The sequence below is a fragment of the Scyliorhinus torazame genome, chromosome 1 (assembly GCF_047496885.1).
Source record: "Scyliorhinus torazame isolate Kashiwa2021f chromosome 1, sScyTor2.1, whole genome shotgun sequence".
NCBI lineage: Eukaryota > Metazoa > Chordata > Chondrichthyes > Carcharhiniformes > Scyliorhinidae > Scyliorhinus > Scyliorhinus torazame.
The window spans coordinates 78153126-78180088 of record NC_092707.1 but is presented as its reverse complement, the minus strand read 5'-3'; the positions used below and the strand labels follow the sequence as shown (position 1 = coordinate 78180088).

Genomic DNA, 26963 nt, shown 5'->3' with positions numbered 1-26963 from the left:
GGAGACAGTTGAACGCGAATGTGCGGAGGCTTTTGAACGTTATCATGATGCCGGCGAGGGAGGGAGAGGCGGAGATAGTGGTGGCGATGGACGCTGAGAAAGCCTTCGATAGGGTAGAGTGGGGGTACCTGTGGGAGGTGCTGAAGAGGTTCGGGTTTGGGGAGGGGTTTGTCAGGTGGGTCAGGCTGTTGTACGAGGTCCCGATGGCGAGTGTGGCCACAAATAGGAGGAGGTCAGAGCACTTTCGGTTGCACCGAGGGACGAGACAGGTGTGTCCCCTGTCCCCCCTGCTCTTCGCACTGGCGATTGAACCCCTGGCTATGGCACTCAGAGAGTCGAGGAACTGGAGGGGGTTGGTATGGGGTGGGGAGGAGCATAGGGTGTCGCTTAATGCGTCGACCTGCACATACCTGAAGTACGTGGCGGACCCGGTGGGAGGAATGCCAGAGGTAATGAGGATGCTTCGGGAATTTGGGGACTTTTTGGGGTACAAGCTCAATATGGGGAAGAGCGAGCTGTTCGTAGTTCAGCTGGGGGCCCAGGAGAGGGGGATTGGCGAGCTCCCACTAAAAAGGGCGGAGAGGAGTTTCAGATATTTGGGGTCCAGGTGGCCAGGAGCTGGGGGGCCCTGCATAGGCTTAAATTTACAAGGCTGGTGGAGCAAATGGAGGAGGAGTTCAAGAGGTGGGACGCGTTGCCGCTGTCCCTGGCGGGTAGGGTGCAATCAAAATGACGGTGCTCCCAAGGTTTTTGTTCCTGTTCCAGTGCCTCCCCGTGTTTATCCCAAAGGCTTTTTTCAGGCGGGTTAACAGGAGTATAATGGGGTTTGTGTGGGCGCGAGGGACTCCGAGGGTGAGAAGGGTGTTCCTGGAACGGAGTAGAGATAGGGGGGGGCTGGCGCTGCCCAACCTCTGTGGGTACTACTGGGCCGCCAATGCGACAATGGTGCTCAAGTGGGTGATGGAGGTGGAGGGGGCTGCATGGAAGAGGCTGGAGATGGCGTCCTGTGTGGGTACGAGTCTGAGGGCGCTGGCAACGGCACCGCTGCCGCTCCCTCCAAGGAGCTATACCACGAGCCCGGTGGTGGTGGCGGCCCTCAAAATTTGGGGGCAGTGGAGGCGGCATGGGGGGGGAAAGTTAGGTCCTCGGTGTGGACCCCATTACGGGGGAACCACCGGTTCGCCCCAGGAAGAACAGGTGGAGGGTTTTCAGGTGGCACAGGGCAGACATACGAAAGTTGGGGGACCTGTTTGTGGACGGGAAGTTCGCGAGCTTGGGCGAGCTGGAGGAGAAGTACGGGCTCCCCCCGGGGAACACCTTCAGGTACTTACAGGTAAGGGCGTTTGCCAGACGGCAGGTGGTGGAATTCCCACGGCTACTGCCACACACAGTACAGGACAGGGTGCTCTCGCGGGGGGGGGGGGGGGGGGGAGAAGATCTCGGAAACTTACCAGGTGATGCAGGAGGAGGCCTCGGTGGAGTTGAAAGGTAAGTGGGAGGAGGAGTTGGGAGAGGAGATCGAAGAGGGGGCGTGGGCAGATGTCCTAGGGAGGGTGAACTCTTCTACTTCATGCGCGAGGCTCAGCCTCATACAGTTTAAGGTGCTGCACAGGGCACACATGGCCGGGACAAGGATGAGCAGGTTCTTTGGGGGTGAGGACAGGTATGTTAGGTGCTCAGGGAGCCCAGCAAATCACACCCATATGTTCTGGGCATGCCCAGCGCTGGAGGAATTTTGGAAGGGCATAGCGAGGACGGTGTCGAGGGCGGTAGGATTCAGGGTCAAACCGGGCTGGGGGCTCGCAATATTTGGGGTGGCAGAGGAGCCGCGAGTGCAGGAGGCGAAAGAGGCCGGAATTCTGGCCTTTGCGTCCCTGGTAACCCGGCGAAGGATTCTCTTTCAGTGGGAAGATACGAGGCCCCCAAGCGTGGAATCCTGGATCAGCGATATGGCAGGGTTCATTAAATTGGAGAGGGTGAAATTCGCCTTGAGAGGGTCAGTACAAGGGTTCTTTAGGCGGTGGCAACCGTTCTTAGACTTTCTGGCAGAACGCTAGACATTGGTCAATGGCAGCAGCAGCTCAGGGGGTGGGGGGTTTACTTTATTTTTATTTACACTGGAAGGGTCTGAGGGGGTGTATACACCTGTTGTCAAAAAGTCAGGGTGTTAATGTTAATTTATTATTTAGGTAAGGGGGGGGTGGGGGAGGGGATTGCTTTTTTAGATTGTGTTTTGTACTTAACCCTGTTGGGTTCTTTTTTTTCTCATTTTGTTATTGATATTTTATGAAAACCTTTAATAAAAATTTTTTTTTTTTTTTTAAACTATTGTATTACATTGTGGTAAGATTGCTTGGGATTCATAAGCAATATACCAATTACTTGAGACACCTTTACCTGACAAAATATCAGTCAAAATGTCAATGAGGACTACAAAATACAACATCTCTAAAACTAGCTTCCTCCCAGTCCAAAGATGTGTAGGTTAGGTAAATTCACCCGAGGTAGGTTACTGAGATGGGGTTTGGGTTGAGGTGGGGTGCTCTTTAGGGGGTCTGTGTTGACTCAATGGGCCAAATGGCCTCCTTCTGCACTGTAGGGATTCTATTCTATGACTAGCTGGCATCATGTTTGATATACCATTTCATAAATAAAGACCAAATTCCTTTATTTTAATCAAAAATCTTCTTCGGCAATCACTCCCTAACTCGTACGATTGTCCACCTAATCTGATCTTGGGCTGTGTGCCCTTGCAGGGTTGGTGAGCCTGATCCTAGAGCCGCATCTTCAACCACACACATGGCAGGTGTTTCCAGGAGTGCATCGGTCCTTGAATTCTAGATCGTTGGTATTTCTTTCTCAGGTTCCTTTTCTGGGCCTCCTCTGGCCATCGGGTGCCCTCCTCAAGACCCTGGCAAGGTACCATCAACGTCCGAGGCAGATTCTCTGCATCAGCTGGGAGGACAGGCATATGAACATCAGCGTTCTTGAAGGAACCAAGGGCACCAGCATCTAGGCTATGATCATCCGAAAACTCCGCTGGGCTTGGGCTGGCCACATGCTTAAGATGTCAGTGTCCCGACTGCCAAAGCAAATCTCCTGAAGAACAGGCCAAAGGACGTGCTTCAAAGATGATGAAAAATTGATGAAAATAACACAAGCAGTGCAAAAACTTTTTATTTCAAGTTATAAAGATGAATAAAACGCAGTTGCAGTCTTGATTGTATTATTCATTATACTGATGTATCACGATATTCCACAATTATCTGCAAGTAATTGCATCTGTAACTGAATAAATCACCATGGGCCACGTACAGCAATTCTAATCTCCAACATTGTATAAAAACAAAAATCTAAATGGACATTTATTGAAGGCATCACATCGACGAAAAAACCCAATGTGAGCAACACACTAATTAACTGTGGGCTTTCAGGATATCCATCCAGCAAACTAGAACCAGTTTTGTTGGACATGTAATCAATTGAATTTCCATATCTTGTTGCATGGGGATTTCAAATAATTTTAGACTTAATGTTATTTTGCTTTTGATAAAGAGTTAGCAGCAACACTATCCAAGTAAGAGAGCTAGTATGCTTTCAAGTTCATTGACTTTCTAAAGACTGAACCAAAACAAAATCTAACTTTACTGTGGGTTTTATTTCCCAAAATAAGGTCTATATAGCAAATAAGTTCTAAAGCCCACAATTCAATTTTCCCAACTCAATAACACCTACACTCAATTGCAGAATTAAATGATAGTGAGGAAAGTGGAGGCAACAGCAAAAGCTCCAAAGGACCCTTTTTGCACCGCAGTTATATAAACAGTGATAATGCATTTGTTACTAGTTTTGGGGTCACCAGTGACTACTTTCAAAAGGAGTATATTTTTAATTTAATCATATCCCTCAAATGTTGTTTCTGCAGGAGCAAAATGCTTCAAATATTTCAAACCTTTCTTGAAAGCCAAACCAAGTGGAGAGGGCTCTAAAAATATTGAATCATCTGTCATTTACCATGGCCGATTTTAGGGGCAACTTCAAAATATAGTTGTAATCTGGCAATCAGGTTAGTAGCATAAAATTAGAGCAGCATTTGATTAGATTCTGCTCCAATATTAGAGGCTGTAAAACACTTATTTTCAGGGAAAAGGGTAGAACTTTGTGATGTAGATCATAACCAGTGTTAACCATAATCACAGGCTGCCACCACCATTTTCAGTTTTATTAAAGGTTAAAGACTATTAAAACATGAACTCAAGTTGATTTGTTCAAAGAAACAAGGTTATTTAATACACTTTTAAAAACAAAAAAATACATGTTTTTGGCCTGTGTCCAATAGTGACTATGGTATTCTATTACAAAATAAACAGCATGTACAAAACATATTCCTCGCAAAAAAAGTGACTGAATTGTTCAGATTCAGTTGTCTCAGATTGTCCAGCAATGAAGCAAAACTGCTTTTTTTCCATCTTGTCTGGAATAAATGTAACGTTTCACAAATGGGCAGTTTCCAGCCATAGAGAATGGTCAGCTTCATCTTGGAGGATGATGGAAGTAAAGAAAAATCCTTGAAAAGGCGAATTTTATTCTTAAAAATATACACAATCAGCAGAACTGACATTGAAAAGTCTTTAAATTACATGTTCCTCAGTTTGTCACTAAGTTTGCTCATATTAATACAGATTTCCATACAAAAACCAGGGAGGATTCACTCTCTTGAGCAGAGATAACAGGAAGGTCTGTTTCCAAATTGTTTTGGCAAGAGTGCTAGGCAGCAGATCGCCTACGTAAAATGAATACTCCTCTATGTAGCTGTCCCAAATATATACGCATCTTTGTGCTATCACTTGTCTTCCTCACCCATACCTAAGAGAAACAAAAATACAATTGGTTCAATAACTATGAAGGAGACAAATATAGTTACTCCATCCAAAATTCAATGTCTGCCAGGTTAAGAGTTTTTAAAAACTTAAAACAGTTTCTACCACAAAACACTAAGCATACACAGAAAAGCAGAATATGTTGGGATGCTGCAAATCTGAAATAAATACAGAAAATTCTGGAAACACTCAGCAGGTTATGGCAACATCTGTGGGGAGAAACAGCGTTAATGTTTAAACTTCCATCAGAACTGTGAAAAGGAAGAAATTTAATCGGTTTTGATCAAGATGGGACAAGGACATAAGGATAGAGTGAAAGGCAGAAAGGTGTGACTGAATGACAAGAGTCTGCCAGGGCCAGAGGGAACGGTGATAGGGCAAGAGAAAAAAAGGCAAAGAAACAAAACATGTGCCTAAAGCAGGTGTGCTGCTGTCTGAAGAAAAAAGGAAACATGCGAAGGAAACAAAATGGAGCACAGATTGTGGTCTGAAACTGTTGAGCTTAATGTTGAGTCCAGAAGGCTGTAAAGTGCCTAATCGAAAGACGAGGTGCTGTTCCTCAAGTTTACACTGAGATCTACTGGAATAGTTCTGTTGGCCAAGTACAGAAATGAGTGTGAGAGCAAGGTGAAGAATTAAAACAACTGGCCACCAGAAACTCAGGGTAATGCTCATAGACTGAACAGATGTGTTCTGAAAGCGATTGCCCAATCGGTGTTGGTATCCTCAGGGTAGAGAAGACCACATTGTGAACAGTGAATATAGAAGACTGGACTGAAAGATATAAATCACTGCTTCACCTGGAAGGGGGGTTTGGGGCCTTGGACAGTGTGGAGAGAGGAGGGTAAAAGGGCAGGTTTTACATCTCCTGCATTTGCATGGAAGGAAGCCATGGGAAGGGGCCGGGCTGTTGGGGTGGCTAAGGAATGGAACAGGGTGGGTCCAAGGAAGGAACAATCCCTTCAGAATGCTGAAAGGAGAAGGGACAGCAGGGCAAGATGTGTTTGGTGTATCTTCAGACTTGAGGTGGCAGAAAGTGACCCATTGAATATGGAAGCTGGTGAGGTGGAAGGAGGGGACAAGGGAAATCCCATTGCGTTTCTGGGAGGTAGGGGAAGGAATGAGAGCAGAAGTGCGGGAAATGGGGCAGACACGGTCGAGGACCATTTCAACCAAAAGCGGGGTGAATTCCTCAATTGAGGAAAACAAAGACAACTCAGAAGCAGATTCCCTCCCCAGCAGCACTGTGGGTGTACCTACACCACATGGACTGCAGTGGTTCAAGGCGGCGGCTCACCATCACTTTTTCAATAGCAATTAAGAGATGGGCAATGAATGTTGACCTAGCCAGCGAAGCCCACGCCCCTTGAATGAATCAAAAAAAGTTGTGGAAGGTGCATCACATCAGAACAGATACAGTGGAGAAACTGGATAATGAAATGGAATAATTATAGGGTGCAATGAAGCATAGTTGAGGTAGCTGTGGGAGCTTATAAAGAATATAAGTTAATATCCCTTGAAATGGAGGCTGACAAGTAAAGGAAGGCGAGGAGAGTCAGGGGTGGACCGTGTGAAACTAAGAGAAAGGTGGAAATTTGAAGCAATGCTGATGACCTTTTCCAATTTATTTTAATTCTTCACCTTGCTCTAACACTAACATTTATGTCCTCAGCCAACTGCACTACTACAGTGAGCCTCACCATTAACTTGAGGCTAAGAACCTCATCTATTGATTATTACCGTACAGACGGTTTGACTTTCAGACTCAACATAGAGTTCAACAACTTCAGACCATAGCCTGTGCTCCATTTTGTTTCCTTCTTTCTTCAGTCAGCAATACACCCGCTCGAGGCACATCTTTGTTACTTTTCCTGCCGTGCTGGAAGACTTACTCTCTGGACTTTCACTATCACAGGCCTTCCATAGAATCAATAGATTCAGAAGGAGGCAATTCGGCACATGGGGTCTGCACCGGCCCTCCGAAAGAGTACTCTATTCAGGCCCTTGCCCTATCCCTGTAACTCTGTAAATTCACCTGCACACCGTTGGACGCTAAGGGGAAATTTAGCATGGCCAATTCACCTAACCTGCACATCTTTGGACTGTGGGATGAAACTGGAGCAGCCGGACGAAACCCATGCAGACACAGGGAGAACGTGCAAACTCCACAGCCACCAAGGCCGGAATCGTATCCGGATCCTTGGCGCTGAGGCCACCCCTTGCTGAGAATCTATTACATCGCAAACATTTCCCAGTTCTCTGAAGAAAGATCACAGACTTGAAATGATAACTCAGTTTCTCTCCACAGATGCTGCCATAAGCTGCTGAGTGTTTCAACCATTTTTTGTTTTTACTAAGCAATGTGCTTTGTTCCAAGGTATTTCGCTGACAGTAGAAAACTGAACTCCATTCATTGCCAGACAGCTTCAGAACATCTAGAAGAGGTACTACTGCCAGGAATGCAAGAAACCCAGAACATACAAATAATACTTAATTGACTGAAACATAAAACTGAACTTTGGTTATCTGTCCAATGTATCATTCAATTACTAAGCGATGAATATTATTGTCACTCCGGTTTACACTGCTCCCATCAATTCCACACGCAAGCATTAGTCTTTAATATTTAATTGCTATTTATTTTCTGCATTATTTAAATTTGTTCTATTTAAATGATCAGACATCAGACTTTTGTAGCAAACTGCTAATTGTCTGTAGAACATCTATAGTCTATTCATGGAAACTTTCTTCCCCAAAATCATTTAGTCACTGTTGTGATGGAGGAAAACATGCAGCCAATTTTCAAAAACAAGGCTGCAAAAGTATGGATGCGGTAATGACCAGTTAACCTGTTTTTAGTAGTGACTTGAGGGCAAATGAGGCCTCATTTTTTATTATATATTAATCATTCATGGGATGCGGTATCACGAGCAAGACCAGTATTTATTGCCCCCCTTTAATTGTCCTCAAATAGGAGACAGTGATTTGCTAGGCCATTTCACAGGGCAATTAAGAATCAACTACATTGATACAGGTCTGGAGTAAGAGACCAGACTTAGTAAGGACCGCAGGTTTCCTAACCTGAAAAACATTATGAACCAGTTGGTTTTGCCAATAATCTAATCACTTCATAGTTGCCATTACTGTTACTCGCTTTTTAATCCAGATTTGTTTAATTAACAGAATTCCGGTGCGAGGGTGATGAAGGTAAAATTTCCTCGTCTGGTTCATCTAAACCTGTCTGTAGCCTTTTGCACGGTTGAACCTCTTCCAACATTTAGTCACTCTCATCCAGTTGGGTGAGGTGTTCCATTCCTATCTAACTAATTGGAGCTAAAATTACTTGCAATGGCATTCCTTCCTGCTCCAGCACCATTACCTCTGGTGTTTCCCAAAGATCTATTCTTGGTCCCTATTTCTTATCTACATGCTGCACCTCAGTGACATCATCCGATGGCACAGCATTCATTTTCTTATGTGTACTGATGTCATCCAGGTCTACCTCACTACCATCACTCTTGACTCCTCCACTGTTGCAAAATTATCAGACAGCTCATCCAACATCCAGTACTGAATGAATAGATAGTTCCTCAAATTAAATATTAGGAAGACTGAAGCCATTATTTTCAGTCTCTGATTCATACTCCGGTCCCTGACTACCAACTCCAGCCTTTTCCCTGGCAACACTCCGATTAATCCAGTCAGCTTTCAACCTTGGTGTCACATTTGATTCCAAGATGAGTCATCAATCACATATTCTTTCCATGACGAAGGCAGCTTATTTATTTCTATCTCTGTAACATTGCCAAACTATGTCCACATCACTCCTCATCTGCTGCTGAAACCCTCAATCATGTCTTTGTTTGCACTAGACTCAACTATTCTACCACACTTGCGACACGTCTCCTACATTCTGTCCTCTGAACACTCAAGGTCATCCAGACCTAGCTGGCCTTGTCTTAACTAGCAGCAAGTCCCATTCCCCTATTACTCGTGATCACTGACCACATAAAGAAATCATCTAATGTTATTGAGTTTTGACACTAACATTGATGTAATTATTTATCATTTTAGTGGATTAAAAGTGCATAACGAGATTAAAGATTTGTTTTCCTAATTTAAATCACTGATTTTTTAAAAAATCTTTCCCGGGATGAGGGCGTTGCTGGCTAAGACAGCATTTGTTACCCATTCCTAATTGCCCTTGAGAAGATGTCGGTGAGCTGTCTTCTTGAACAACTATAAACCATCTGCTGCAGATACACCCACAGTGCTGTTAGGGAAGGAGTTCCAGGATTTTGATCCAGTGACAGTGATGGAACGGCAATATAGTTCCAAGTCAGGATGGTGCGTGGCTTGGAAGGAACTTGCAGTTGGTGGAGTGCCCATGCATCTGCTGCCCTTGTCCTTCTAGGTGGTAGAGGTCACAGTTTGGAAGGTGTTGCCGAAGGTGCCTTGATGAGCTGCTGCAGTGCAACTGGTGTATGGTACACAATGCTGCCATTGTGTGTTGGTGGTGGAGAGAGTGAATGTTTAAGTTATCAGATCAGGCTTTAAAGAGAAAATACAAAAATTTAAATATCTGTCAGAATGTTAAAACATCGTGGCACACTGGTCAGAAGACATAGTACCTCATTTGTTCCAACTGAGCTAATTACACAGCTGATCTTCGTATTATCCTTGGATTCCAGATAAATAGCCTGACTTTTGTGATACCTATAGAAGGAACAGTAACATTTTTAAGCATACCTCAAATTATCACGTTTCACTGAAATATTATTTTTCAAGCCCCACTCCCGGGCCTGAACTCATTACTACTAAGAAAGTGCTACATTATTATTATCCCTTTGGATGAGATGTGAAATCAAATACTTTATTTGTCTATTCTGTTTGCTCAGGTCAATATTAACAGTTGGAGAACGTTATTCAAAGAAGAACAGTGAGGATTTGCTCTCTCTCATCAACGTTTACCCTCAACTACCATAAAAATCAAATGAACTAATTATTCAACACATTGCTGCTTGTATGCCTGTATGACAACAGTAACTGCACTTCAAAACATTCAATTAGTTGTGAAGCTCTTTAAGGTAATCCTGAGACATGAAAAGATATCCAAATACAAGGCTCCTTCTTTTGCATGTTTGGTTGCAGAAACTGATGTCAGTCTAGTATCCTACATGATCTAGTTGAACAAAAGTAATAACCAAAATTAATCATCCTTCACACAAATGGTACAATTTATTGGGGACCATATTTAAAAGTAAACAATTATGGGAAGTACCTGCCTCAGCCCCTGTCAGTGTCTTGGTAAGTTGTGTTTTTACATTTTACATTTCTGGGAATAATAAAATTCAGGAATGAATTAATAGTTTAAGACTATTAGGTCCCTGTGAATTTCATCCTTTGCTATTACAACCCCATTAATGGAGTACATGCATTGATAGGTTAGTTTCCACAATCAATAGTGAAGAAAAGATGAGAGGGACCAATAAAGAATGTCTCAATGCTGTACAAAGTGGGGAGTAGCACATCATCATAGAATCATGACTTAGATATCCAATACAAAGAAGCTACTCAGGGGCTCTAAGCCAGATATAGACCAGAAGTACTTGGGTCTCCATCTAAAGACAGTTCTACCATTCAGATCCCTCCACATTCCCACCTCCACATACACGGTCAAAAGGTGAGTAAAACCCTTAGAATTAAGTCATTGCCAGTCTCCAGCTGAATGAAAACTAGACTGGCTCACGAACTTTATCTTGTTCCTGTGATGTAGGTGAAATTAAGAATGAGCCTGCCTTCGACCCACTACTTGATATGGTTCATTGGAACATTAGCAACACTGAAACAGATGTGCTCGCATATATTTCTCTCCACCATTCCCCCCCCCCCCCTTCCCCTACCCAATCTTTGTGAAACGAGTTCTATTCAAGGTCAAATATCATTCAATTTCATACAATGATACAGGGATGCCAAGGTTCTCAAGACTGCCTTACATTTCTCGCTACAAATTTCATCAGTGGAAATTCAAAGGGCAATGTATAATGATCAACAATAGCCTTGTACATCACCAAATGCTTCAAAACCTTGGGTTTTGTTTTCATACTGTGCAGTGACTTACTGGTAACAATACCGCTCTAATAAACAGTGTATGACACAAGTCTGACTCATAGCAAGTATTCAAACAAATTTGTTAGTTTGGGGCTCTTGATATTTGGAACATCCGTTGTCTAAATTCTCAATCAATGCCTTAAAGCAGCGTACATATGTGGAACTTCTGTGACTTGAAAAACAAAACCCAAATCAAATCTATATAGTGCTATTTTTGAAGAAATATATTGAAATGTGGAAGACTCTCATTTAAAAATCTAGAATTAATTAACATGGATTATTAAGCTGATAAGGATTGTTTGGAGGGAACTAATAACAAGATGCTTCATTTGTACAAGCCTTGGTCAGATCTCATACTTGGTGCTGAACTCGGGTCTGGATGATGTACCTCAGGGTTGATATAATGACCTTGGAATAGATACCAAAATTATGCTAGAATTTAAAGTTCCATAAAATTGGCATGTTTGTAAATAGATCTCTGAAGGCAGAAGGGCAGGCTTATAGGGTGGTGAAAAAAGCATATGGTACACTTGCCTTTATCAATCGTGGCGGAGATTGCAAAAGCAAGGAAGTCATATTGGAGTTAGAGAACATTGGTGAGGCCACAGCTGGAGTACTGTGTGCAATTCTGGTGACCACATTATAGGAAGGACGTGATTGCACTGATCAGTGCAAAGGCGTTTCACGAGGATGTCGCCTAGGTTGGAACATTTAAGTTATGAAGAGAAGATGGATAGGATTGAGTTGTTTTCGCAGGAGCAGAGAAGAATGAGGGGCGACCTGATTGAGGTGCACAAGATTGAGGGGCATGGACAGGCTGGATAGGGAACAGCTGTTCCCCTTAGTACGAGGGGACACAAGTTCAAGGCGAGGGGCAGGAGGTTCAGGGGGGATGAGGGAAACGTTTTTACCTAGAGGGAGGTGACAGTCTGGAATGCAATGCCTGGGAGGGTGGTAGAGGTGGGTTGCCTCACATCCTTAAAAAAGTACCCGGATGAGCACTTGGCACGACTTAACATCCGAGGCTATGGCCCAAATGCTGCAAATGGGATTAGGATTGGCAGATCAAGTGACGGTGCAGACTCGGTGGGTTTTTTTCCACTGTATTTTTCTGTGATTCTGTGAAAATTGGGTTGCATTTCTCAGAGGTTAGACAGTTATAGGGTGAGGTAATGAGCTTTTAAAAAGTATACAATAAAGGAAAGATGGAGAAGCTTCCTCCTGTGATGGGGGAATCCAGAACTAGAGGTAACAACCTTAAAAATTAGAACAAGACAACTGTGGAGTGAAACAAGGAATTACTTTTCATACAGTAATGGAGATGTGAAATTCTCACTCTCAAAAAGCTGTGGATACAGGGTCAAATTTCAAGACTGAGAACATTGTTATCTGGCAAGGTTACCAAGGGATGCAGATCAACGGCAGATAAATGGAGTTGAGGTACAGATCAGTCATGATCTAATTCAGGCTCGAGAAGCTCCATAACCTACATCTGGTCCTTGGTTTTACTTCCAACCATCAGCAGATAACTTTGCCTCACCTTACAGAGCATTAACAATTAACCGTTGGACTGCTTGTGTATCCAAGAAAATCACTATCTCCCTATGTCAGCCATCTTGCAAATATTCCATTTGCTCATCATGGTACTGAAAAAATGTTCCAGTAATAAAGCTACTCGACTGGAACAATGTTATGCCTGTAACATTAATTTATTTTGCATCTTCTCATCGGAATTCAATTTTGCCCAAACAGTTCAATTTTCTTTAATGAAGCTCTCCAACGTCATAGTGACTTAGGTATCCAGCCACAATACAAGGAAGCTACTCAAGGGCGCCAAAGCAGAGATGGACAGAAAGTCAGAATCCCACAAACAGAACTGCAGAAAAAAGCAAAGTTGGTGAAGGAAATTAGTGAAAGATGCAGGCCTGCTGGCTAGTCTAAGGGGAAAGGTTTACATGCATGGGCAGGAAAAGGGTTCTATGTCATAAGTGAGCTACCTCACGTGTTGTTTTTTTACATGGAGATCCAAATTAAAGTAAATCAGCACCTTTATCATTAAAGGTCTGATATTAAAACTACCATTTTACAGAAAAACTTGAAAAATGCAGAAAATATGCCCAAATCTTAAGACATCCGATTCAGTATGAGGAAGTTGAGGAATACAGATTAAAGAAAGGAAAAGTCATTTGCTGCCCCCAACTGGAAAAGGAGTGGAGTTACAACTTGTCGACTACCGACAGAATGAGAGTGGGCTCAAAAGGTTTCCAAACAGCTGCATGTGTACACAGGTGGCTCAATGTACCTGGCACATCTGTTTATCATATCTACTCATTAACTAAGTCAGTATTATTTTGGAGCATTTAAAGTTGCTTAGCTTTAATTGCGAAAGCAAAGTTAGCGTATTATATCAAGAGAATGTTTGCTTAGTTTGGGACTTCATGAGTTAGTCAGCATCCAAACGAATGGAAGAATTTGCCTGACAAGCATAATGGTTCCATTTACCTGCAAGGCTGCGCTCCTGGGAAATTTTGAACTCTGAAATAACCCACTATCTACAATGTTAGCACACATACTTCTGACAAGTCCCAGCATTGCGATTTGAAAATTCTGCAATCAGATAAAACCACTTAATCTATGAAAGTGCATCAGTCAGCGAGAACTGATGAGAGTCCGAGGGTAGCAATTTAGAGAGCCCTCAATCTACGCCCCGCCATAGTCCATAAGGATAGTGTGACATCAATAGTGTGAAAACCGATGGGAGGCCATAATACGGGATGAGATAAATATACATTTAGAGGAAAATAAGTTTAATATTAGACAGTCAACATGGATTTGTCAAGGGAAGTTATGTCTGACAAATTTAATAGAGTTCTTTGACGAGGTGACAGGCAGTGAGTGGATGAAGGTAGTGTTGTGTATGTTGTATATTTGGACTTCAGAAAGCATTTGACATGATGCCATATCACAGGTTAGTTAGCAAATTAAAAATGTTTGGGATTGATGGGCCATTGGCAGCATGGATTATAAGTTGGTTAAGAGATAGGAACAGAGGGTAGGTAGGTATAGATGGGCATTTATCAGACTGGAGACGAGTTGAAACTGGTGTTCCCCAGGACTCAGTGTTGGGACACTTGCTTTTTCTGATTTATATAAATTACTTAGAAGTGGGTGTTGAGGGCAAAATCTCCAAATTTGCAGATGATACTAAGCTAGGGAGAATAGTGGAGGATGACGCTGAGCGTCTTCATAGGGATATTGACAAGTTGGTCAAATGGGCAGACTCCTGGCAGATGAACTTCAATGTAACAAGGGAATGCATTTTCATAGAAGAAACATGGAGACAATATAGGCTATGGTGCTACTTTGAGGAGAGTGCAGGAGCAGAGGTACCCCAGGGTTCAAGTGCATAATTCTCTGAAGGTGGGCAGGCAAGTTGAAACAGTTGTTAAGAAGATTCTCGGAGGATTCTCGGGTTTATAAATAGAGGGATAGAGTATAAAAGCAAAGAAGTGATGTTACACCTCTACAAATCATTGGGTCAGACCACATTTGGAGTATTGTGTTCAGTTCTGGGCATCTTATTTAAGGATGGATGTTAAAGCCCTGGAGAGAGTGCAGAGGAGATGTATTAGAATTACACCAGGAATGAGGAATTTGAGATACAAGGAAAGATTGGAAACATTGGGCTTGTTCTTGGAGCAAAGATGATCAAGAGGAGACCTTCATAGAATTTACAGTGATGGGGTTCATTTGGCCCATCGAGTCTGCACCAGCCCTTGGAAAGAGCACCTCACTTAAGCCCACGCTGCCACCCTAACCCCACCTAACCTTTTTGGACACCAAGGGCAATTTTGCATGGCCAATCCACCTAACCTGCACATTTTTGATCTGTGGGAGGAAACTGGAGCACCTGGAGGAAACCCACACAGACACGGGGAGAACGTGCAGACTCCGCACAGACAGTGACCAAGCCGGAAATTGAACCCAGATCCCTGGCGTTGTGAAGCAACAATGTGCTAGCATGACCTTATTGAGGTGTTCGAAATTATGAATAATTTTGACACGGTAAAGAAGGATATTAGGTTTCCACGAGTTAATATGTCAGTGACGAAGGCTGACAATTTCAAGGTGGCAGCAAGAAAGCTAGGAGTGAGATAAGGATAAACCTCTTTACTCAGTTGTTGGGCATTGGAATGGGCTGCCTGGGAAAGTGGTGGAGATGGATTCTATAGGACGTTTCAAAAGAGAGCTGGATATATATTAAAGTGAATAATTTAGAGCACGATGGAGATACGGCTGGGGAATGGGACTAGCTAGGTAGCTCTTTTGGGAGCTGGTGCAGACACGATGGACCGAATGGCCTCCCTCTGTGCTGTAAATAATAGAATGTACTAGGATGCTAATTTTCTAATCGAATAAATAAAGGCCAAAATCTTCTAGCTAGCAGGATCTTCCAGTCCTTCCGACGGTGACCCCCACCCCACGAGTTCCCAAGTAGCAGAGGGAGCGAACAACGGGAAAACCCGCCAGCCAATTACAGGTCGCCTCCGCCGCCGCAAGAGCGGCTGCAGGGAGAGTGAAAAGTCACATCCAAAATGTTCAAGGACAATGTAAAATAGACAGTGAAATCAATTCATGGTGATTTGGATAAATAACCTTGAGTACTTGTCTAAAAAGGTCACAATGCACCAAAGGTACAGGCATCTAATTATTTTTAGGGAAAGAAGAGAATTTTAGCAGTATAGTACACAGTATACTGATGTTCGAACAAGAAAATGAATTATGGCAGATGGAACAGAAAATATTTACTTTTTGTTTCATTTATGGAGGGAATGTGGCAGGATGGCTCATGTCTTCTCTCCACACCATTTACATATCTTTAGGACAACTTCCTGTTTAGTCAACCAATAACATAACCCCTATGTCATGAATCTCACCCTTAAAACAGTTGCTTTATTCCTATATTGATGCTTTAATAATTCCCCATTAGTATTTTTAAACTTTCATATAAAACTGGACAGGATAATTTTAACATTTGATCACTGAAGCATGCATTTGCAGAATGATGCACACGTGATAAATTTTCCTGTAGAAAACAAGGGTAATCGGGTGATTGTTTCAAAGAATCTTAACGGACAGTGGCTAAAGATGCTCAGATGAAAATTTAGAAATACCGGGTTTCTACCACCATCTAGTGGCCTTTTAGGTTTACGTACAGAAAGCATTACCCAAAGCATCAGACAATTTAAAGAAATAAGGTTAAGACTTTATAGGAATTAACACAGAACACTTGGATATGTGTATGATCTTCCAAAATTTTAAAAATAGAGATTTTTATAGTCCAGTGGTGGGACAAAGATATGTATTTGGTATTTATTTGGCATGTTCAGAATCACTGACCAAAGGACCCCAGGTTTATATCACAAATTAAAAATTGTAAAATGTCAAGAATGGTGTCTGTCAATCAAGCGACCAATTATTATGGTGAATTATAGCCACAGCAGCAAGTGATGATAAATAAAAATTCCTAACTCACCATCTCTTATCATAATACAACTTTCCATCTTCTATTCGTGCTTCATATCTCTGTGCTGGTGATTCAGCCGGCGTGCTGGGAAGGTGCTCAGGAGAAGATGGAGATGCTGCCCAAATAAAATATGCATATGGTTACAGTGCAGACTGCATCAACTATTCACATTCTCTTGTTTTCTCTTGGTAGGATTATTTTAGAAAGAATGGTTTTGGAACAATGTGGGAAATGGTTATAAAAAGCATATCTACCTGGCCTTTTTGGAGATTTGAGCTGCAGGGAATGAGAAGAAAAAAAAAATTACTCCCCTTTAGAATTAAACTTCTGCAGACCCCTGTCACCTTAAACAATTAACAAGTGGGAACATGAATATAAAATTTATGTCACTGCTTCAGGGGTGTATGGCTTACTCATGAGTAATCGTTAACCACTGATCAAACAAAATTGTTAACTAGTTAAAATATTAAAAATATCTTGCTAATTAAACATTGTATTTCAGCTAAACCAATTTATTTTTAAAAGAACGTGGAAAATGGCGGAGACTTCATCTTAGGAGAGGTGGAGATTTCATTTTAAAATAGCTAGGCCAGCCTGAGGACTGACCGCACTCTGGGAAAATACAAAGTGCGGCATCACAATGAAACAGGAAAGAGATTGGTTGGTGAGTATTTCTTTCAACTCTCTACCAAAACTCTGGAAATATATTAGCAATTGGAAGGTTTAATTTGTAGTACGGTTTACTGGCAATATTAAAGCTTCTTAGCAGTAGTGTTTATCATTTCTAAATTGATCAAAAATAAATTAATTAGATAGCAGGGCAGATGATGTGTCGTGCCGGCAGTATGTGGAGCTCATGGATGCCAGTGTGATCCACAGCAAACACATCTCCAGTAAGTGTCTGCAGCTTGAGGAATGTCAGCTCAGAGTTAATGTGCTGGAATCTGAGTTGCATACACTAAAATGGATCAGGGAGGGGAGAAAAGTTACCTGGACACTTTGTTCAAGAAGGCAGTCAGACCCCTTAAGTTAGGGTCTTCTGATATGGTCAGTGATGAAGGACACGGGGCTGTGACTGCACAGGTACACGGTGGCGGAGGATAAGTCCTTGCAATTGTCCAACAGCATCAAGTTCTTGCAGCTTGTATGGATGAGGGCATGGACTGCAAGATGTGTGAGCGATATGAAAATAGAAAATGCTAGAAAAACTAATGTCGAGTAGCATCTGTGGAGACAGAAACAGAGTTAACATTTCAAGTCCAATGTGAGTCTTGGTTGAAACTGGGAACTCAGTTCTGAAGAAGTGTCATATTGGGTTTGAAATGTTAATTTTGTTCCTCTCTCCACAGATGCTGCCAGACCTCGAGTTTTTCCATCACTTTGTCTCCAATTTCAGATCCCCAGCAAAAGCAGTAATTTGCTTTTATATTAAGGTGAATGAGCAAACTGACCTTGGCACTGTAGTACAGAAAGCTATTTAAATGGGGAAAGTAAAGAAGAATGTAATAGTAGTATAGTATAGTCAGGAAGATAGACACCATTCTCTGTAGCCGAGGGCAAGAATCCAGATGACTAAGAATGTAATAGTAGCTGGGATAGTATAGTCAGTGAGATAGACACTGTTCGCTGTAGCCAAGGGCAAGAATCCAGAAGACTGTGTTGCCTGCCCAGGGCCAGGTTCAGGTTCAGGATATCTGCGTGGAACGGAACAGGAACTTGCAGTGGGAGGGGAGGATCCAGTGGTCCACGTAAATACCAACGGCATACATAGGACTAGGAAAGCAGTTCTGCTTGGGGAATATGAGCAGCTAGAGACCAAATTAAAAAGCAGAACCTCAAAGGTAATCATCCCTGGCTTGTCACCTGAGCCACAAGCTCATTGGCATAGGGAAAATAAGATTAGGGAGTTGAACATGTGGCTCAAAGACTGGTGTGGGAGAAATGGGTTTCAATTCATAGGGCATTGGCACAGGTGCGGGGGAAAGTGAGAACTATGCCATTGGGACAGTCTTCAGCTGAACTGTCTGAGACCAATGTTCTGGCAAACCGTGTAACTATGGATTAGGAGGGCTTGAAACTAAATAGTGGGGGAAGGGATGTGAAGTGAGATATGATAAATTTTTTAAAAATAAATTTGGAGTACCCAATTCATTTTTTTCCAATTAAGGGACAATTTAGCGTGGCCAATCCACCTACCCTGCACATCTTTGGGTTGTGGGGGTGAGGCCCATGCAGACATGGTGTGAATGTGCAAACTCCACATGGACAGTGACCTGGGTTGAGATCGAACTCGGGTCCTTGGCGTCGCGAGACAGCAGTACTAACCACTGCGCCAACGTGTCGCCCAGGAAGATATGATAAATTAACAGAAAACAGGATAATAGAGGATAGCAATTCAGGGAATGATTACCAGAGTACGGCAGGAAGAAAAAATACACCACAATTCTGTGGAGATTAGTGATAGGTTCAGAAGACGGGACAGATTCTTAAAAACAGCAAATAAGGACCAACAAAAAAAATAAAACATTTGTGAGCGAGAAAGCCAGCTAGAAATATTAAAACAGATAATTAAAGTTTCTACAAGTATTTGAAAAGAAAAGAGTAATTAAAGTGAGTGCTGGGAGAACCTGGGGAATTAATAATGGAAAACATGGAAATAACTAAGCATTGAACAGGTATTTTGCATCTGTCTTCAGAAGACATTAAAAACTTTCCAAAGTTACTTAAAATCAACAGGTGAAAGGGAGGGAAGAACTTAAAAACAATCAAGGAAACGGTACTAGAAGAACTATTGAAACTAAATAGTTTCAGGACCTGATGCCCAGCATATTAGGGTCTGAAAATAAATGGCTGCAGGGATAGTAGAGGCATTCGTTATAATCCTCTTAAGGTTCCATAGATTCTGGTAGAGTTCCAGCAGCTTAGAAAATAGCAAATATAACACCCTTATTCAAGAAAGAAGGGAAGCAGAAAGCAGGAAACTATAGGCCAGTTAGTCTATCGTAGAATCACAGAAGCTTTGCAGCACAGGAGGCTGTTTGGCCCATCTTGTCCATGCCAGCCCAAGGACACAGGGGTGCCGTTTCTAATCCCACCTTCATGCACCCGGTGCATAACCCTGCAGCAGAGAGCACTTAAGGTACAGTTCCAAGTACTTTTTTTTTTTAAAAAAAATTTTAAGAGTTTCGGGTCTCTGCCTCCACCACCATCTTGGGCAGCGAATTCCAGACATCTGTCACAGGGGAAGTGCTACAATTCATTATTAAGAGTTATAGGAGGATACTTAGAAAATCATACTGGGATCAGGCAGAGTCACCATGGTTTAAAAATAAAATCATGATCAACCATCAGTACAAAGAGAATCGTGTATAACTTGACCACTACCTGGTGCCTAGAACATTGGCCCTTGCCTACTAAGGAAGACGTTTATCATTGGAAGGTGAAAGGATCATCTTATACACAGGCCAGCTTGTATACAAGTATTCATGGCGGTAAGAATAGAACAAGCACATTTTTTAAAATATAGTTTACAAACACTTCTTTCTTATATCTTTTCTACTTTGCATAGTTTTACACGTTAATGTAATAGGCCTAACTCTCTTTCAGAGTTTATATAGATTCCATCAAGCAGCACATTATGTGAACAGCACATTATAGGAAAATGTCCTATGCACCTAACAATCTTTTATTAGGAAAAAGTGAAACCTAATCTTTTAGTCCCTTTATTTCCAATGCGCCCAGTAAATCACCTTGTTGAGAGTTCGTAGATCCTCCATAATCTGTTCATCTGTTAACAAATAATTTAACTGCGGTATTGTTGGTTAAGGAGAACACAAAAGATGCTTCCTCAGCCTTTGATTAATATATTGCAATAGAACAAATTTAAAAGATACTCTGTGATCATTTGAAGTAATATAATTAGTTTTGTTTTCTTTCATGTGGGCTCTGAATCAGTAGGTAGAATGTTCACTTCTGAGCTTTGGGCTTAAACCCCATTCCAAAACTTAGGAACAACAATTTAGGTTGATATTCCAGAGCAGTATTGAGGAAGTGCTACACTGTCAAAGGTGCTGTCTTTCAAGTGAGACATTAAATTGAGGCCCTGGCTCCTACCTCAGCTGAGACAGATTCCATGGCATGATTTTGAAGAGCAAGGGCGATATTCAGTGTCCTGACAATATTTACCCCTCAATCACCATCACAAAAATAGATTATCTGCTGTGTATCACTTTGCTTTTAGTGGGAGTTTGCTGTATGCAAATCAGCTGCCAAGCTTCCTAAATTTCAATAATGACAACTTCAAAAAAAAGTACTTTGTTGACAGTAAATGCTCTTGGACATTCAATTGTTGTGAGAAGCCAGTAGGGACGGGATGTGCCAAATAGCCACCTTCGGTACTATTACGATTCTATTCCAATTCCTTCTTAAGTGTTATTTTTTCCACTTGTCCAGTCACTAGACATAATTCACAGCCCTCCTCTGTTTTAGCCAGTCATAAGGTGGCTAGACTGTGAGTTCCCGGTTCCAGAGAGGTGGTCAGTACTGCCAGGTTTGTATGTGGTTATACCAGGGACCCGGGTTCGATTCCTGGCTCGAGTCATTTTCCATGCGGAGTCTGCACATTCTCCCGGTGTCTGCGTGGGTTCCTTCGGGTGCTCCAGTTTCCGCCCACAAGTCACGAAAGACGTGCTTGTTAGATGAATTGGTCATTCTGAATTCTCCCTCAGTGTACCCGAACAGGCGCTGGAGTGTGGTGACTAGGGGATTTTCACAGTAACCTCATTGCAGTGTTAATTTAAGCCAACTTGTGACACTAATAAAGATTATTATTTTAAACCAGGCTTGTCCAACCTCCTTGTTCGGGATGGGACAACTTGCATATTTTTCTCACTCAATGAAATGAAATTAAATGAAAATCACTTATTGTCACAAGTAGGCTTCAAATGAAGTTACTGTGAAAAGCCCCTCGTCGTCACATTCCGGCACCTGTTCGGGGAGGCTGGTACGGGAATTTAACCATGCTGCTGGCCTGCCTTGGTCTGCTTTCAAAGCCAGTGATTCAGCCTTGTGCTAAACCAGCCCCTAGAGGCCAAAGTTCAAGAGGCCAAAGAGGAAATTTCGGAAAGATAAGATTTGACATGGCAATAAAGATAATTTTTTTTTTTTAAAGTTGGGATTTTAAGGGAAGAATTGCTGCGCAAAAGTACAGCAAACTTGAGACACACACACCACCCGCACCCCCAATTCCTCCCCTCCAAGCTCTGAGCGCATGCACACACTCTCTCACTCACTCTCTACCTCAACCGCATGCTGGTGCAAGTATATTTGCCAGCAGTTCCTACCCAGTCTCACTGAACTTGCTATTCCACTCTAAGCTCCCCAGCCATAAACTGATATGAAAAATTTACCCAGTAACCGATGGCATTTTGCTCGTCCACTCACATGCTGGTTTCACCGTGCTTGTCTGCTGAAACACTCACCAGTGGCTGCCTATCAGCAACCAATGCGTGGAGAAACAAGTCAGTAATTGGCTGAGCAGACTCTGAGCATTTTGGTAATTCTTTCCGGGAAGTTTTGAAGTTGACCAGTTATCTACACTTGGGGGACTGGTTCCTGGAGAATGAAGTGTCCACTTAACGAGCAAAGTAAAGTATACCCTGGCAGCGGGGTTTCGGTTGTTGTGAAATGGGGGAATCTTGTTGGTAATTTAGAGTATGAGTTGCCTACTGAAATTGTGTTTAGGTAATGTTGCTTTGAGTTTATTTCTTACAGGAAAAACGTTTTAAAACTTTTAAAATATTGTCATGTGACTCCTTCAGTCATTCACTGGGAGTTCAAATTTCTTTTCAAAAGTTATCAGTCTCTATGCGGATCGTAATATTATTGAGATCTTGGTTTCAGCAAACTCATATCAAGGCATTCTTATCCATTTTATGTTTTAAGAACACACTGAAATATTATTTTGATATAAATTTAGTGCACCCAATTAATTTTTTCCAATTAAGGGGCAATTTAGCGTGAGGGTGAAACATACGCAAACACAGGGAGAATGTGCAAGCTCCGCACGGACAGTGACCCAGAGCCGGGTCTTGCCGTGAGGCAGCAATGCTAACCACTGCGCCACCGCGCTGCCCTACACTCTGAAATATTAAAGATACTTTTTCAATACAAACCAAGAGAAGTGCGCAGCAGGGCAGGACCACTGTGAAGCAGACCGAGAGGAGTGTGAAGCAGGTCAGTATCACAGTGAAGCAGACCAGGAGGAGTATGAAACAGATCAGTATCACAAGGAAACACACCAGGAGTATGAAGCAGGTCAGTATCAGAGAGAGGCAGACCGGGAGGAGTGTGAAGCAGAATTACCGAATTGTGAACGAGAACAAAAACAAGTGTGACATTACCATAAATCTAATAGTTAGTTGGCTGGTGAGTATTGTAGCTTTGTTTCCTTTCCTCCAAAGTTAAGAAGCTAATCTAAAGAACTGGGAAACTAAAATGTTCTTTTTTTTGATAATACAGATTAAGTAACACATTTCAATTAACATCCCTATATTTGGTGACAGCAGAAGAGGAGAAATAAATAATTGGTGAATTTTTATATACTCAAGTGGTGAACCTAGATGGAGAAACGGAAGGCCACTCCAATGCCTTGAGTGCACACCCTGTTCCATGTGGCAATTCAAGGACGTTTCCTGTGTCTTGGATAGCTGCATGCGCAGGTAGTGTCATCAGCTGCAGATAAATGAGCTCCGGTTTCAGAGCTTGAGTATCGACTGGCTTCGCGGCAACATACCCACAACGTTGAGAGTTTTGTGGGTAGTACATTCATAGATGTGGTCAGCCCACGTCGAGAGTATGTAGGGAGAGAGGGAATGGGTGACAGCAAGTAGTCAAAAAGAAATAGATAGTTTAAGAAGAAATAGAGTGCAAGAAGCCCCTGAGTGCAACGCACTCTCCAACCCGTGTTCAGTTCGGAGTGCAGCTAGAGCCAAGTCCATGGCACCACAGCTGGCACGAAGACTGCAAAAGAAATAGTGATTGGAGATTCAATAGTTAGGGAGAGGGAGAGAGAGAGGAGAGAGAGATGAGAGAGATTCATATGTGGCTGGAGGGATGATTCAGGGGGGAAGGCATAAGATTCTTGGGCCATTGGGATTAGTTCTGGGGGAGATGGGCAGGTCAGATGGGTTGCACCAGGATTGAGCCAGGACCAATTCTTTATTACACAAGAGGCCACAAAAGAGAGATTGTGGTTTGGATTAATGCACCTGAAAGTTTATCCTAAAAATAACGGGTTAAATGTAGGTCAATTCCATTTTCTATCCTTTAGTGCACGGTAGCACAGTGGTTAGCACTGTTGCTTCACAGTCCCAGGGTCCCGGGTTCGATTCCCGCTTGGGTCACTGTCTGTGCGGAGTCTGCATGGGTTTCCTCCGGGTGCTCCGGTTTCCTCCCACAAGTCCCAAAAGATATGCTGTTAGGTGAATTGGACATTCTCAAATCTCCCTCTGTGTACCCGGACAGGCGCCAGAGTGTGACAACTAGGGGATTTTCACATGTAAGCCTTATTGTGACAATGATAAAGATAATTATTTATAAGTCATGATTAACAAATTTTAAAAGGTTACTCTGATCCAACAAATAATGCATGATAGGGCTTTTTAATAGAAACTTAAAATTTTTCAAACCTTGCTTTGCAGTGGGTTGACCACAATCAGCAAAGCAACTATACTTTAAAATTTATCATTTGCTTTTCATCCCAGCAGAAATACAATATTCACAAATATTTTTCAAACCATGATGGTATTAGGATTTGGACCCAATTATGTATTAAACAGTTTTTCAAAAGCATTTGATGTAAAGAAAAATGTAAAAATAGCTCTGGCATTCTTTGCCATTTTGATTTGTTTAACTTTGATTTTAAAAAAGATTTTAAAGAACGGGTTTCAAAAAACGGAAACGTTGAAGCTTTGAATTTTAGGATGCAACAAGCACATTTATAAGAATTAGAAAATACCAACTATCCTTAATTTCACAACAAACCAATAGCGATTAGTCCAGTTGGTACTTTACTTAATAAAAGGATATCAGGTGCGGGTTTTCTTCTTTTGTCTGGAATTGGAACAGGATCATTAGGTCTCCTCCTCAACTTCCTGGTCATAATTGGCTTAACCTCCATTGAATCTGCAATAGTAAACAGATGTATGTGGTTGGCTTTGAGAGCTAACTACTAATCTACAGCACAACAAATGTAAAGCAATCCAATTTGCACAGTATACATGGTTTGCAAGTATTGCACCAAAATTCTTAATGCCTTATGAAGAATTTCATAAATCTCACTGCAAAAAATACAAGTAAATTCCATGATAAATACATTAAGTTTCTAGCCAATAGATTATTTTAAAAGTTAATTCATTGGACAATTAATTCATTCTGGTCAAAATACAAAACAACTTGCTAACAATTCATCTTTCTTTGGAACATTGCAAAGGATGCAGAGGAAATTTACCAGGATGTTGCCTGGTATGGAGGGACGATCTTATGAGAGGCTGAGGGACTTGAGGCTATTTTCGTTAGAGAGGAGGTTAAGAGGTGACTTAATTAAGGCATACAAGATGATCAGAGGATTGGATAGGGTGGACAATGAGAGCCTTTTTCCTCGGATGGTGATGTCTAGCACGAGGGGACATACCTTTAAATTGAGGGGAGATAGATATAGGACAGATGTCAGAGGTAGGTTCTTTACTCAGAGTAGTAAGGGCGTGGAATGCCCTGCCTGCAACAGTAGCGGACTCGCCAACACTAAAGGCATTCAAACGGTCATTGGATAGACATATGGATGATAAGGGAATAGTGTAGATGGGCTTTAGAGTGGTTTCACAGGTCAGCGCAACATCGAGGGCCGAAGGGCCTGTACTGCGCTGTAATGTTCTATGACACACCTCCAGTGAGCTCCATTGTTAGTCTCTCGTTTTCAATCATCTTTTTCTTTTCTTCTAACTCAGCAATCAGATTCTCTTTCAACTCAATCTTTTTATCTTCAAATTCCTTCACTGCTGCCTTTTTCTCTTTAATATAATTTCTTTCCACTTGTTCTGTCTGGAACAAAGAAAAATAATATTGGTGACTCATTGCTATGGCTTTGAAAGAAAGAAATCAGTAAGGACAGAATCAGTCAATCAAAACCTTTAGAGGTCTTCCTGCAAGCTTTGTGTGTGCGAATCAAGAGAAAATAACAACATTTTTAGGCTACAAGATCTCAGAATTTGATAGATGACCAAAAGCACAAAAATGAAATGAATCATAAAGTTGTCAAAGTAGCACAAAAGAGGGGACAGCCATGCTGAAATAAAACTCTTTTCATTGACTTAACTTGAGATCATCATTCTTTGAATAGATTTATACCTGTATCTTGCATCAAAAAATGCACTGGTGCTATAAAGAGCTAGCAGACACGTTGAGCGATTTGAATTACAGTGCACAGCAAAAAGAACTCAGCTACAGATATTACTCAAATGTGCCATAATACTTTTAAATATGAGAAACAGCAAGATACAATTTATTGTACAATTAACATATTTCCTAGTCATGTAAAAAAGAGAGGGGGGGGCAAGAGTTCCGAGAGTATGATCAGAAATGTTTTCAACAGCGGTGTTTCCAGTCCAATGCGAAAGGAGGTGCGACTTGACCTGGTTCTTGGAAATGAAGGGGGTCTAGTGCATCAAGTCTTAGTTGAAGAACATTTAGGGGAGAGTGATTATTGAATCATAACGTTTAGGCTAACTATGAAAATGGCAAACAACAATCCAGAGTAAGAATAATTAACTGGGGGAAAGTCAATTACAATCAGGTAAGAATGGATCTGGGTCAGGAATTGGAGATTTGAGTAACTGAACAAAGGGCTGCCTTTAAATAAGAAAATGTTCAAATAGAGTCCAGGTATATACACACACACACACACACACACAAAGATAAAAGGTAGGGCCAATAATACCAGAGCTCCCTGGATGACAAGAGGTAGAGATTAAGATGAAGTAAAAGTATGCTTATGACAGATAATAGGTGAATAATATACACAAAAATCAAATTGAATGTAGACCGTTCTGCAGGGAAACAAAAAAACAAATAAGAGAAGCAAAGAGGAAGTATGAACAGAGACTGACAGTCAACATGAAAAAGGTATCCCAAAGTCTTTGATAGGTAAATAGTAACAGTGGGGTACAAAGAGGAAAGGGCTGAATAGAGGATTTATGCATGGAGACAGGGTGCAGAACGGAGGTATTGCACCTGTTTTTACCAAGGAAGATGGTCTCCAGAGCAGCGAATGAGGAAGTAATTAATATGTGAGAAGGATTTAAAAACAATGAGGTATTGGATAGGCTGCCTGTACTTAAAAAGGCATCAGGACCGTATAAGACACATCCAAGGATAATGAGGAAAGTGAA

At 42.0% G+C, this 26963-nt stretch overlaps 1 protein-coding gene across 2 annotated transcripts in view; it reads right to left on the bottom strand.

Moving 5' to 3' along the window:
- Nucleotides 1-3159: 3159 nt before the first annotated feature.
- The window catches only part of suds3 (SDS3 homolog, SIN3A corepressor complex component), an 88490-nt gene continuing 64686 nt past the window's right edge, over nt 3160-26963 (bottom strand). For both annotated transcript variants that reach the window (XM_072496989.1, XM_072496981.1), the window contains 7 exons: nt 25461-25617; nt 24607-24702; nt 20268-20329; nt 16773-16794; nt 16528-16633; nt 9512-9596; nt 3160-4866 (listed from right to left, as the gene is read on the bottom strand). In XM_072496989.1, coding sequence (XP_072353090.1) covers nt 4768-4866; nt 9512-9596; nt 16528-16633; nt 16773-16794; nt 20268-20329; nt 24607-24702; nt 25461-25617 — 627 coding nt within the window. In that variant the 3' untranslated portion in view covers nt 3160-4767. The remainder of the gene's footprint in view (nt 4867-9511; nt 9597-16527; nt 16634-16772; nt 16795-20267; nt 20330-24606; nt 24703-25460; nt 25618-26963) is intronic.